The sequence below is a fragment of the Lepisma saccharinum genome, chromosome 23, assembly GCF_977018435.1.
Source record: "Lepisma saccharinum chromosome 23, izLepSacc3.1, whole genome shotgun sequence".
Taxonomy (NCBI): domain Eukaryota; kingdom Metazoa; phylum Arthropoda; class Insecta; order Zygentoma; family Lepismatidae; genus Lepisma; species Lepisma saccharinum.
In genome coordinates this window covers 40,594,146-40,609,681 of record NC_139251.1, presented here as the reverse complement: position 1 = coordinate 40,609,681, position 15,536 = coordinate 40,594,146, and the positions used below count along the sequence as shown (strand labels likewise).

General features: G+C 34.7%; 1 protein-coding gene across 3 annotated transcripts in view; it reads right to left on the bottom strand.

Annotated features, from left to right (window-relative positions):
* Positions 1-209: 209 nt before the first annotated feature.
* The window catches only part of LOC146005194 (valine--tRNA ligase-like), a 47,342-nt gene continuing 32,015 nt past the window's right edge, over positions 210-15,536 (bottom strand). For all 3 annotated transcript variants that reach the window (XM_083144236.1, XM_083144237.1, XM_083144238.1), the window contains 8 exons: positions 14,865-14,972; positions 12,913-13,072; positions 7,640-7,926; positions 6,299-6,508; positions 3,060-3,174; positions 2,375-2,547; positions 959-1,105; positions 210-400 (listed from right to left, as the gene is read on the bottom strand). In XM_083144236.1, the coding sequence (XP_083000362.1) occupies positions 329-400; positions 959-1,105; positions 2,375-2,547; positions 3,060-3,174; positions 6,299-6,508; positions 7,640-7,926; positions 12,913-13,072; positions 14,865-14,972 (1,272 nt within the window). In that variant the 3' untranslated portion in view covers positions 210-328. The remainder of the gene's footprint in view (positions 401-958; positions 1,106-2,374; positions 2,548-3,059; positions 3,175-6,298; positions 6,509-7,639; positions 7,927-12,912; positions 13,073-14,864; positions 14,973-15,536) is intronic.

Sequence of the window (15,536 nt, the reverse complement as noted above, 5' to 3'; positions counted from 1 at the left end):
ATTACACAATTTTACATTGTCGCACATTATACATTCAATTTTCATGGTCCCAATAGAAGAAAATGTTTATAAAATTTTCCTCGATTTATACTTATTTGTTTATACCAACAAAATTAAGAACTCAATTGTTGTCATGTACTTGTTGAGATATTGGCCTTACATATGTAGAAAGAAAACATTTTCTTAATGTAAACAGTAAATTTTTTATACTTAAAAAAAGCTATACAATAGTTTATACATAGTATCTACTCAATAAATATCACATGTTTGCTTTAAGCATCTTTCATCACATGCTCTTTTAAAACACACTAGCGTAATCCTTCACAAATCACGATATGAGTCTAGTTGCTGCATCATGAACATATTTCAACTTTTTCAATTCAGCTTGTAATGCTTCTATCTGTAAAAAAAAATAAGTGCAAGATTACTAAAAATCTTATTAGATGTATTTGTATGCATGTACTGTGAATACTACAGAAGTGGCCATTGTGATAGTGTATGTTTGTGATGAGCAGTGCTTTAAAAATATAATATAAAAATTATATATATTTTTAAAAGCATATGCAAAACCCATTAATGAAAGTTGGGTCGAGCAACATTGTTTACAGAAATAGGGCTGGTCAACCTGCCATATTTGAGCACATACAGTCATGCATATTTTGTTTTTGATGAAAACACGAAACGTAAAATAACATGCTATAATGTTAATTTTTCATGTTTTTGAAAATGTGAGGTGTGTTTTCCTACTTTGTTTTGTCATGAGAGAATGTGAAATTAATTGGAAAATGCGTAATAAACTCTAACACACGAAATTTGGAGTTTATTTACCAATGAGACTCTTTCTGAAGTGAGAATTATCCTGTGTTTAAAGAGATAATGGTTTGCTAAATACGTAGCACACTACTTCTCTTCTGAATTAGAGAGAAAACTTTCTTTTAAACGGAATGAAATCACCTACCTTCTCTGCATGCTTTTTTTGTATGTTCTCGGGAGCTTTTGTTCGGAAGCCTGGAACTGAAACAACTTTTTGTAATCTCTGCAGTTCTTTTACTAGCTTCTCTACCTTCTTCATCATTTGTTCGTCAGCAGAAGCATTTGCCACATCCTACAAAAAACGAACATTGGTAAAAAATAAAGAACAACTAAAATTCCACTGAAAATAAGAATCATCCACATTCCTTATATTCCTTCCTCTGGGGAAGCAATATAATGTACACTAGGGATTGAATCTTAATGATAAAGTAGCAATACAAAATTTACCAATATCGATTTGTACGTATTACTTGCATAGGAGAATGTTATTATGCTTGTAACAGCCGTAAACTACAAGAGAAATATGTAACTCCGATAACTAATATTTGATTGATCAAATATTCGCTGAATATTGTTGAGTTGAGTTTATGTTTTACGTTCGCATTATGCACAGGCTGTGTAGGGACTGGACTTACACTTTAAAGTGGGTTCCAAACCACTATGTGCCTCAACCAGGAAACGAACCTGGGACCTCTTGATGACAAGGCAACAGTGTTACTGCTACACCATCTGGGAAACCCTTTTGAAGAACGTGAATGGTTCATTAAACACATTAATTAATATATGTAAACAAGTGACTGCAACTGGCTTTGCCTTTGAAGAAGAAACTGCACATTTAAAATAATGTCCAGATGATTACCTTAAAAACAATCCAAATTTTTAAACACACCTGGGTTCTTCTTCAAGGATTGAAACATTAGTCTTATATTCTACTTAAAATACTGATGAAGAAGTTTTAGCATATTTATATTCAAACTAGCAAAATGGAAGTATTGCACTAAATTACAGACTATTTCTCTATTTATATATATGCACAAGACATGTTCAATGTATAACCAGAATTTGGCACCAACATTACTCCAGTTGAGCATAGTTGCTTCGTTGATGTTATTTTTCATTATAGTCACCTTGTCTATTGATGCACTTCTGTCAACATGGTAGGGCAAAGATTGAACAAATAACAAATAAACCAATACATTTATAACTATATCAGACAATAATTATAGATTGTCGATTGTAAACAATGCATTATTGCATTATCCTGATGTGAACTTTTTAACATAAATTTATTACTGAAAACAAAATCATGTAACCTAAGAAGTTAAGTCTTGAAGCTTTCCTGGCGACGAATGACGAATAAATTCTCTTGGGCTATCGACCAGGTCAATTCTAGAAAAGTTTCCAAGCTTTCGAAAGCTAATGTCACTCTCATCTTCAGGGTAGAAGTGAAGATGAGAGTGACATTAGCCCTCGAAAGCTCGGAAACTTTTCCAGATTTGACCTGGTCGATACCCCGAGATAATCTATTCATCATGTAACATAAGTGCAAAATTTTGATTACCTGTAAGATGAGAAATACTGAGCAATTGTGGTCCACTGTATCACAAACAAGCTGCCTCTTGGATACAGAAGATTGACCATCCTCTACTGATACATCACCACAGCCAGATAGGTTTTGAATGATACTCAGATGCTGCTCATCAACATACGGCTCTCCTTGAATTTGAATGATAACTGCAATGGACAAAAACAACTTAAAAAGAAAGTTGCTGGATATGTAGGCACATAAAAATATAACATACATCATGAATTACACTAAAATTGCTTCTAGAAACACCATATACTAAAACAAATCATTCAGTGGCATATTCTGAAAATTTTACCTGGTTTACCGCAACAATTCTTATTTATTGTACATATTTATTATGAATTAATTAGGTATGATAGAAATAAAACACCAACGTAGGCATTCAAGTAAAACTAAAACAGACGTCCAAGAAGTTCAAATTTTGTGGAAATTTCTACACACAAGAACAAAGTTGGTTTACAGGCAGTATACCAGGTAACATGGGAGAATATGCCACTAGATATTATTGCAATAGGTAAAGATTGTCACTTATTAATACTTCCTCCAAAATGAAAGCACAACAAAACAAAAGGACACTAGTTACATTTGCATTAAAGTTCAGCTACACGTTTATTATCAATATCATATAGAAGGAGGTATGTAATGCTTAATTACTTACCATCAGGTTTCCCTTTACTTTTAACATGTAATGCTTTCAGACGTCGTATGGTAACAATGATATCATTTATTTTCTGGATTTCTGCCTCAATAATTGGATTTCGCCACGAGGCCCACTGAAAGTATAATAATAATAAAACAAATATAAAGTGAAAACACAAGCATCAGGAGATAACTATCACTACTCTATAATTGGGAATATGAAGTAAGCTGGTAATAAATTCAAGTAGAGGAAGTAAAATAAGTGTTTTGATTTCTTTTTAATATTTTGTTAACCCAGTATGTCTATAATAAGTTACTAACTCTCTGGTACTCCTAAACTCAAAGGTTTACTGCTATAACAAAATAAGTTTTTCACTTGTCCCTATCCTGGACAAGATGAATCCACTCGTGACCATTCTTACCAAATTCTTTCAGATGTATCTTTGTCTCTGCTTTTCTACTGGTCCCTTATCATCACCTCACTTGAATTCCTGAAGATGAGAGTGACGTTAGCTCTTGAAAGCATCAGAAACCTATCTTGCTGACATTCCGTAGCGGAGTAGTTAGAACAGAGTGCTACAATGCCAGGGGTCCCAGGTTTGAATCCCAGCCTGGGCATGGATATTCCTTGAGAGTGCCTCTTGATACGCACCCACTTAATTTATGAATTCAGTGTTTAATATGTTAATTGTCTACGACGTCATAATTTGTTTTACTGAGTTTTGCAGTATGTGCATTTGTTATTGACTAACCTTGATATAATTGAATGTTGGTTGCTGTGGGAAATATATTATGGATTCTGATGGCTGAAGTAAGTGTCTTTTAAACTGAATGTCGTAATTTGTGTACTCGTGTAATAATTTCGAGCTTAATGCAGTTTTAATTCTAAAAGGAAGTTTATTTTTGAGTGCAAGTATGTGTTATGAAGATCAAGTCAAGTTTTAAGGTATTTTAATTGTGAGAGATTTAATATATTTTACATAAGCATACCCGTAAGTGATTCCCATGTCTTGAGATTGTGTTCACCGGAATGGATTAACTGTAAGTATATTCACCTATATTCACCTAGTTTAACTGGGAACGTAACACCCTTCATCAGTTTCATCATATCATCACTCAACCTCATCTTTGCAATTAACCAAAAGTGGCAGAAAAGCAAAGTAAAATAAACCAAATCAATCAATCGAAAGCATATCTCAGGAGTGGAAACTAGTGAAAGGGTGCAAATTACTGACTAAAAGTGACCAAAATACTGAAAAACTGACCAAATTCTAATTATTGACCAATTTAATTTCAGTCTATCGATAAATTAGCATTTGAAAAGTGAAACAGCAATTCCATTAATATGAAACTATTATCTGGCAACCAACATCATCATAGTCCGTTATGGTATGACACACCTCTTTATTGAATGCCAAATTATAATTTTTATGAAGATAAGATAATTAGAGGCATGCAAATTTCCTTTTGACGAAAACACGAAATATGAAATAACATGCTGTAATGTTCATTTTTCATGTTTCTGAAAAGTCTGAGGTGCATTTTTCTACCCTGTTTTGTCACGAAATAATGTGAAATGAACTGCAAAATGCGAAATTGACTCTTAAACATGAAATTTACCGTTTATATACCAACGCGACACTTTCTGAAGTCTAAAGTATCCTGTGAGTTATGCAATTCACGGAAAATTGATTAATTCTGCTGTAAATATTTGAGAAGCAAAAATGGACCCCTTTATACAGGAATAAACTTAATACTCTGGTAACTACATAAATGTGCTATTAGAAGGGATAAGTTTATTTTGTGTAATAAGTGCAGTTTTTAAATCTAATTTAGGATTATATTCACAATTTTAAAACCAAAATGTCATTTTATATAGGACTTTTGATGTGATTATTCACCGCTATAACACCGAAATTTTATTTTATTTACCACTTTTGAACCCGAAATCGACTCTGTTTTTGTACCGAAATTTTGCTATTTTATTTACCAAAAATATGTGCCTCTACAGATAATGTTTTCAATATTGTACTACATATTTACATTTTGTATTAAAATATTAATTAACTGTAAAGAAATGTGACTTGATAACAAAGTGGTGTATAAGATATGAAGCAGAGAAGGAAACCTTTCAAACCGCAATATATAAATTTTTCAGCAATTATGGGGAGTCAATGCTCAAGAAATGTTTTAATAACTGTGCTACCTGTACAATAATAGTAACTACAAGGCTAGGAAACAATATATAAAGAATGCGTTATCTTTTATGAACTTTAAAAAAGTCTGTCATGTATAAGCACAAATTGCAGTCAACATTAAAAATACTGACTTTACTGACATACCTAAGAAAAATACAATAAAATTACAGATCAAGATGAAAGAAGTGTATTTTTAATTACATTACTGATCCATTAACCACCATTGATATCCAGAACTGACCTGGCTGGCATTCTCTAGAGCATGAATTCCTAACTTTTTTAAGTCTGCGTCACCCTTGGAAATGAGATTAAAAACTTGGGACACACTTGTTAAGGTTTTTCGTTTTTAAATTTTCGATCTTAAATCGAAGTGGAATATGTTATCAGGAGCAAGTTAAATTTATTGTCAAATAAATACCTACTCCAGTGCTAATGTTATTCATTTATTGAAAGATGATACAAGGAACAAACATGAGAATAGGATACAGTTCACTAAATGGAAATCACCCTAAAGAGTTTTGTTCTATTAATACGGGACTTGCCATTGATGTTTAGAGCTCAAATGTTTGATATCAGGCCTTACAGTTGACAATGAAACATGCATATCATCCTTAAGTTTATGCAGTTCATTTCTTGCTTTGGATTTTATTGTCACCATAGCAGAGAAGGCTTGCTTGCACAAATATGAAGTTGCAAAGGGCAAAAGTACGTCTATTGTTTTCTTTACTAGTTTAGGATACTCCTCCTCTCCTCTTGGTGAACTTCCTAATATTTTTTTTTTGTTTGCTTTTAATCCATAAAATATCTCGTGGTACCCTGGTTTGGAATCGCTGCTCTAGAGAATCTCTTCATCTTACCACCAGTACTATTGATTTAACTATTCTAATACCTGGTGTTGAATATACATTATGCAGTTCAGTATTACAAAATCTTCTCCACCCACCTGTTGTTTTATCTTTTCACATCCAAATAGTTCTATAGTTCCTACAGAAAATTATATTTCTTTTTTAATCATTTCACATACACAAATAAACACACACACAAACAACAGTATACAAACCTCTTTTGACTCAGGATATGAAGTTGATAAAATACTTTCTTTGTATTCATGGCCACAGACAAGAGGAAGCAGATGGTAGAGTTCTTCTGATAAATATGGCATAAATGGCGTAAGTACACGAATCGAGCTTTCCAAGCAGTGAAACAAAATTTGGGCAGCCACTTTAGCCTCAGGACTAGAAGGATCTTTTGATAAGGGCTTAGTAACTTCCTGGGGAAAACAAAAGTCATACATAAAGACACTGAAGCATACAATATAATTTTAACATTTGAAGGGCATGGGGATAAAATAAGTAAGTTAATTTTCTGTTTAAGTGAGGCAGTGATGTTCTTTCAATTCAAGATGAAGAGAGGCATGGCTGAGAGGTATGAAATTGTGATAGAAGCCTAAAACTCATTACCAAGTTGACTCCTTCCTAATTTCATACCTCTCAGCCATGCCCTCTTCAACTAAGATCAAAAGACCACCACCTCGCTTAAAACAGAACTTGACTTACATGCTTCCCCCCACCCCCAACCCTTCATTTGTGAAATTAAAGGACAAATACTTGAACTATATGTTTTGTTAACAAGTTACAAATTTACATACAATACAAAAAGAAATTCTTTTTTCTGCTCTTTCCTCTATTAAACAGATGGGAAGTGTGTTGTGGTGTGGATGGGGCACATGTTAAAAGTACAGTAGACTCGCGATTAACAGAGTCCCGATTAACCGAGGCTCCGGGTTAACCGAGGGAGTGGTTGGAAAACATCGCGCTTCATAACGCACCCCCCTGTTTGTTTATGGAGTCAAGTCACCGTCTGCGCTGCACGTGTTTGTTACATTGTCGGTGTATCCGATTGTTACAGTGGTGTTTAAGTCTGTGTAGGCCTATTTTAAGCGGAAAAGATAATCTTCTCATTTATGTTGTACTAATAATAAATAATTACTATACAGTTTTAAGTGTTGTTTCGTCATTTAGCACATTATCTCTGTATTAGCAGAGTTTTTCCATATCTGAGGTAATCTCGATCCCAATTAGCTAGATAATCGCGAGTCTACTGTAATGTGTAATGAACATATACCATGGAAAACATTGCGAGTAAAATCACGATTTCAACAAAATAGATACTTAATTTATGGACACCCTGTAAAATCACAAGTCTGTCATTATATTATCCCAACCAGCAGTTAGCACTGGCATTCTTGAAACGTACCTTGTATCTTGAGCATCATATCTTACTATTAAATGAGATCTAGTGGACAAGACTGGTAACTCGCACATATGTAGAATAGTTTAGACTCACATGCAGAAAATGAAATACCCAAAAATGATAAATAACAAGTGTCCAACATACTCACCAGATAAACATCACAGAGTTCATTGTGTAAAAAAATTCTTATTGCTTCAGTTGCAATATGAAAATTGCAGTTTTCAAATCCCAAATTCACTTGGATAATCATATGCGACATTCGACTCAGTATCCATTGGTCATATTTTGTTAACTGTTTACTAGAGGTGAGCAAATCAAACTTCAAGTCAGGGATCTTTTCAATAAACTTGAATACATACTTTGTTGCTTGCCAAATCTTGTTACAGAAGTTCCTCATCAATTGGCACTGGTGCACATCAAATGTTATGTAATGATCTGTAACAACAATAATAATAATTCTTGTAATTCTTAAGTTCAGACCAAATTATATCTAATGATAGTAAAGCATAGCTTCTGCCAGCATAATTATGATAAATAATTACATCTTATATTTGCTTTGTTTTAAAGGGAGACTTCACATCGAAGTGACAAGCGACATGGAACACACGCCACTGGGCACATACCAAACAATGTTTCATGGCATGTAACGCAAGCCTGCATTCAAACTTAGGTGTGAAATCTCTGTAACAATTTTTCCAATGTGAACATCTGACACAATAAAGGAAATACTTTATGTGGAAATTAATTGTTCAAATATATATATATATATATATATATATATATATAAACACAGGAATAGGATCAGAAAAGGTGCCAGAAGGGCACATACCCTCCACTCCCTCCTCCCCATCCTGCACAGTGATCCTGATACCAGGGACATCTTTCGGGATAAACCCAGGGTCGTCTTCCGTCACCCCCCAACCTCCAAAACATCTTGGTCCGAAACACTCCCACCCCATCCACACCACTCCCCCCAGCTCACAGGTGCAACAAACCCAGATGCAAGACCTGCCCCATACTCATCACCTCCCCACCCTCCTCATCCCCACAGCGGCAGGCGAGTTCACCCTTCACCCAAAGGGCACCTGCCACTCATCCAACCTAATTTACACCCTCATCTGCCAAATCTGCGGCAACTTCTACATAGGCGAAACCTCCACCCCCTTGAACCTAAGGATTAATAATCACCGTTCCTACACCCAAAACTCCAATTTCACTGTTGCCATCCACACCAACAGCCATAACACCACCTTCAATAACTGCTTCCGTGTTGCCATCATCCATCTTTTACCCCCCGCTCTGACACATCTTTCCGCAGGCGCTGGGAAAGGGCCTACATAACAGGCACACATGCCACTATACCCCCCGGACTCAACCTAGCCAACCAGTAACACTTTCCTCTCCTCCCCAAAATTACCCACCCACCTTACAGTAAACACTGGTGAAAGTACTTCTCGTCATCTATCAACTGTTTCTGGCAAACACTGATCGTAGAGACGCTACCGTCAGTATTCTGTGCCTCTTCGCTTAGTAACGCCGATCTTTCTTCTTCAACTTGAAAATGCGACATAGATCGCGAAATATAGAATAATTTCTCTTCGTGTGGTAAGTGTTTACTGTCTCCATCATTAGTGTGTGTATGTATATATATATATATATATATATATATATATATATATTTAATTAAATGATTCTGAAGTTATGGGCAGATTTATAATATGTGCTGAAGTATCTAATGCTTGCTGTGGTTTATACAACTTCCATGCCTCCATCATAATCATCATCATTATTATTATAAACATGATGAGGAAGTGTATATTACTCACTATTGAATTCAAAATAAATACATAAAATAGTATTAAAACTTTTCAAACTTACGTGAGTGAGTATATGTTAATCCGGACGACGTTTCGAAGGTAAATACTTCCTCCTTCTTCAGGTCTAACTAGATATCTAGACACCGGACATGGTGTCACGTGAAATAGTGTTAAATAAGTATATGGTTAAAGGAAGATGTTAGGAAAGTCTATTATAGAAGTGTATGGGCAAGTTGAACGCCTTAACCACGATTAGTTATGGGTTACATCTAGAAATCGAGAAGTAACTGGAACCGGTGACATGGAGATGCATTGAAGAACGGCATTTTAAGGCTGTCGATGTGGCAAGGGATAGAAATTATGATACTATCGGTAGGAAAATGGCAAAATTGGGGATAAGTAAAGGGATTACCGGAAAAAAGGAAAAACGTGTAATAAGTGATATGACAAGTGAGACTGTTTTGAATTTGACTAAACACGAACCCCCAATGGCCTTAATGGAGATAATGGGTAAAGGGCATAAATTTGCTGTTAGAGGGGAAAACATTGAGAAAGAGTAGTTTATTATTGCCACTGAGAAAATTGTAGGAATGTTGGATGAAAATGAGGATCGAAGGAAAGTTAGACAAAAGATGTGGGATTTATTGGACAAACAAATGCATATTAACATTAAGGGGGATAAGTTTCGGAAAAATTTACATGTTGCGAAAAAATGGGTTAAGAGGAACAATGTATTTTTGATTAGATCTGACAAAGAAAATAAAATGGTGATCATGGAGGGAAGTTGGGAAATAGTTTTAGAAATGGTGATTATGAGAAAATTTCGGTGAACTGAATTATCAGGATAAAAAGGGAAATTACGAAAGGTATAGAAACGTATTACTCTGGGAAGGGGGAAAAAGACACTCCTGAAAAAGGTTAAAGAAGGGAATATTCCTACCGCATTTGGCATTCCAAAGACTCACAAAGTTGGTGTTCCTCTTAGGCCCATTATTCCTACATACGAACACCCGGGATACGGATTGGCTACGGAACTGATAAAAAGAATGGGATAAATCAGAGGGAGTACCCAATTCAGCGTTAAAAATTCAGTCGAAGTTAAAAAATACATTGAAGGATTGGAAATTGAGGATAGCTATATAATCAGCAGTTTTGACGTAATAAATTTGTACCCCAGTGTTCCAAGAGATAAAGTCTTCAGAGGTAGAAAGGGGTAGAAATTTTGGTTGCATGGGAATACATTAGGTGGTTTTTCCTCATAACCGGTTACAATTAATTTTACGTTAATGAGAAGATCTTTACACAGAAAGAAGGATTGGCCATGGGCAACCCGATCTCAGGCCACGTTGCTAACATCTTCATGCATTACATCGAAAAAGCTGCTTTAGACTTAGTTTTGGGGGGGGGGGGGGTGATAAAGTTCTACGGCAGATATGTCGATGACATTCTCATTATCAGGAAAGAAAGTAACCTAGACCTTGTTTTTACTGAATTGGGAAAACAGGAGGAAAGGATTAATTTCACTAGGAAAGACCTAATCGACAATAAGATCAATTTGCTAGATTTGAGCATAACAAAAACTGATAACAGAATAATGTCCGGTGTATTTCATAAGCCACTGGCAGGTAATCTGTACCTTAGCAAGAGTTCTGAACACTCGTGTAGAGTCAAATATAATGTTTACCTTAATTTCTACATCAGGGCGGAGAGATTGTGTAATGACAAAAATGAGAAGGAGAAAGAAATGGCTTGGATAAGGTGAGTGGGTTTAAAGAATTGGTATTCGACCTTGAAGATGGATAAGATTGCAAGGAAAGCGAGGAGAATTGTAGGGAAGGAACTGATTAATATTGCTGTTAGGGACGTTAAAAAGGGGGAACAGGATAGGGGGACATGCTTTGTCAGTATTCGCTACTATAAAGGAATTTCTGAAAAAATAGAAAAAACAATGAAAGGATATGGTGTGAAATGTGGAATGAAAGCATTTCTTGTAGCACTGAAAAATGTTTTACGGAATATAAGAAAGGGGGAACAAAGAAGAACAGAAAGGTGTCTACAAAATTGTGTGCGAATGCGGGAGGGAATACGCAGGACAAACGGGAAGGAACATGCGAATCCGATGGGGTGAGCATGATAAAGATATCAGAGAAGGGGTTCCAAAAACTGGCCTCGCGGAACACATTATTGAGAGCAAGCATACAATTATAAAAAGGGAAGTTATTAGGAAAAGTAATAATAAATTGAACCAGAACATATATGAAGCAGCATATATATATATATATATATATATATATATATGCACAGGAAGTGGCAATATGCTCAATAGGGACGACGGTAATTTGGAAGAGCCATGGATACATTTCCTTAGAAAATGGGATAATGCCGGTAAAAATTACGCTAAGTTGGGTTTTCACGTCGAAGGTTTGAGAGTTGTAGGGGAAGAATGTGAATTCTCATTGGATTGGTGACGTTGCGGTTGAGGGGAATCAGTCCCGTGGGGGAGGAGGTAATCTCTAACTCTGCGCATGTAGACTATTACCCAAGTGCTTCACCTTACTGCTGGATGGGAGTTTCTTGGCTGCCATGTGGGCACCTGTTTTTAGTTTTTCAGTTTTGAAGATGAGTATTTTAGAGCGTTTTTCCTGGATAGGAATTTTTACGATTTTAATGACTAAGATTTTTAAGTGTTTTTTAACGATTCCTTTAACCATATCCCTATTTAACACTATTTCATGTAACACCATGTCCAGTGTCTAGATATCTAGTTAGACGTGAAGAAGGAGGAAGTATTTACCTCCGAAACGTCGTCTGGATTAACATATACTCACTCACATAAGTTTGAAAAGTTTTAATACTATTTTACGTATTTATTTTGCATCATTATTATTATTATTATTATTATTATTATTATGGTGTATATATAAATATTAACACAATACAGAAAATATTTTGCCAGTTGTGTAGATTATTGGCAAAATATTTTCTGTATTGCGTTAATATTTTTTTATCAAAATAGTTTGTTCTGATACTTGAAAATAAAATAAAATAAAATACCTTGATTAACAAAAGATTTCATGATTTAAGGCCAAGGTGTTTCATATTAATCTTTATTCTTTGCGCAAACAGAAATAAATTTCATGCAGGGGAATTTGTGTTGAAATATGAGAGCATTTGTATTTGAATTTTTGTTACTTTTACACTGCTTTTCTGCCAGTTTGACTCACTGCAACGACGAGGATAAATGATGATAGATTAAATTGATGAATGTACACATCCAGACTGGGACTTGAACTTCAATACTTCAGTGGCATGATTAAAAGTTGCCCACGTAACTTCCTCTACCACTAAGCTAGCATTACTCAATTTCTACTCTATATTCTTTACTTTAGGGAACTTTAATCACACTTCAACTCCATTATTTTACACTTTTATATCTTTCAAACATTACAAACTTATAGCAAAGGTTTCTCAATAGCTGTGATACGAAACCACCTGTCCCTTATAGCTGATACTTGCTGTAACATATGCATAATAATTTCTTTTCCATAGCCATTGTGTGTCAAATCAAAATTAATATTATATCAGATATTTTAATAAAACTCACTTTTGATGTTCTGTGAACACAAGGCAAACCTAAGAGCATCAGTTCCACATTCTGGGATTCCACTGGGAAATAATTTTGCTTGTGTTTCAATCATCTTCTCGACTTCAGTATTTGACAAATATCCACTTTTCATTGCGTTGACCAGATTCTGGTTCATATCCTGCAGAAAGACCAGCAACTGATTATGTATTTCTTAATTAATTTTCATTAAATTTAAACAATAAAATAAATTAATTTTCATTAAATTTAAACAATAAAATAAAACAACAACAATTGGTACTCTCATTTATGCAATAATTAACCAATATGCATAGCACTTCTCGCAGTATTTATTCACAGTGAGGATATCAGAAAGAAATGGAAGGTTTGGACATGCACCGTCTTTTTGTTCCCCAAAAGAAAAGGACCAAAGAACTAAAGTGCATTTATTTTCAAATTAAAGTATAACATCAATATTCAAGTGGAGCAAAAATTAGGAAAAATCCACCCTCAATCAAGCATAATTACAATAAACTTGTAGATTCTCTTTACTTCATGTAAAATTATACACATTATGGAGGGATACATTGCAAGTAATTATAATATTCTTATTAGTGGCATAAAAAATGGAGCAAATCAGTTTCGAGTCAATCATATATGAACTGAAATGTTGTTTTAAGTTCACTTTATGCACAGATAGGCTAATCGGGGCTGGAACTACGTTTTACAGTAGGATCCGAACCACTGTGCAATGTGGCTCAAACGGGTATCGAACTCAGGACCTTGATTACAAGGCAAAGATGTTACCACAATGCCATCAGGGAGGCCGACAATCATATATTTTAAACAGTATAATTCCAGAACTTGTAAATTACCAGGATTCTCTTTACAAAAGCTACCAACAAAATAAGTACTGTTTGCAAATGCAGTGCAACTTCGATTTTAAGTTCCCTGATTTTACATTTTCCCATATTATACACTCAATCTTGATGGTAAACATAGCAAAATGTTACAAAAGTTTCCTCGATTTTACATTTTCCTGTATTTTAAGTTTTTTCAGCTTGGTCCTCTGCAAAATGTAAAATCGAGGTTCCACTGTATTGGCACAGAGGTTATGATGGTACACATCATGTGTGTCTGATGGTTCTTTGGAATGGCACGCGCATCATTTACACATCATGCTGTGTGCTTATATTGTTTAAGAAAAATAAGATAACTCTTCACCCCGAAAAGTCAGGGTTAGCAGAACATTCTATCCAGGAGGGCTATAGAATTGACTTCACAACAACCAAGATCATCAATAAGTCATCCAATTACTGGGACCTAATCATCGAAGAAGCAATAGCCATCCACTGGGAAAAGGATAACCTCAACAGGGACATGGGACACTTACCCTGACACATCTCTGCACTTGAATACCTGATGATGATGTTACCTCTCAAAACCTCGGAAACCTATACAGAAAACACCTGGTTGATATTACAAGAAAACTTCATCATTCGGCGCCAGGAAAGCTTCAAGAATTATTTGGCAACATAAATAGTTTGTAAACATATTCATGGTTTTGGGAATTATATTTAACATAGCTTTCATTTTGATATTTATTATATTAATTTGTGGAAGATGAGAACATACTTTGTGTCTAACCATTGCAATTTCAGAGGGATATTGTAAGGGGAAAAACACTTCTATGAAAGTAAAGGTTTGGGAAACTTAATAATTGCACAAATGAGTAAAGAATATTCAAGATCTGTATTCTGAAAAATTGGTATAGCAAAGTTACAATGTATTATTTAAGTTCTATGCTATACGACTATTAGCAACATTTTTAATTTGTGAAATAATGGTTACCTGTTCCAGTGAAAATCATTAATCTTATTACTAAGTCAAATGGTATAAGGTTCCTGCTTTTTTATGATCTGCTCAACTCTTATCTTAAGGCAGCAGAATGGATTGTTTGGCAGCACACCTACCTCTAAAGAAATCCCATTTATTACATCTTCAGGACAAATCACATTTCCTAGAGATTTGGACATTTTTCTTCCATGACTATCACAAATAATACCATGTAGTATAATTTTCTGTAAGAAAATACATTGTTTTATTATTATTTAATTTATTTACACACCCATCTTTTAATTAATAAAATTAAGAGTAGATTTATATACATGAAAAATTAATAAAGGGGAACCCTGATTGTAAATTCCCGGATTTTACATTTTCCTGCATTATGCAGGCAATGTTGAAGGTCCCAACATTGCAAAAGGTTATAAAATTTTACTCAATTTTACATTTTCCTGCATTTTACGTTTTTTCAGCTTGTCTGCTGAAAAACGTAAAATTGAGGTTCGACTGTATTATGTATCACAGACATTGTTATGCAATATGAAATGTAAAAATACAGGAAAGAAGAAAAATATAGTTTCCATAAATGTAAATAAAAAAAAGTCATACAAATTCTGACAGATAAGATATTCCTGTATCATAAAATAATGTGGCTAACTTAGAAAATATGCTGGACAAACAATGCACAAGTACAGTGGAACCTCGATTTTACGTTTTCCAGGGGACAAAGCTGAAAAAACTTAAGGGCATGCGATACAGTCTCCACGGGACTCTTCCCAAGCTCTTCCGTCCGTCGTAGC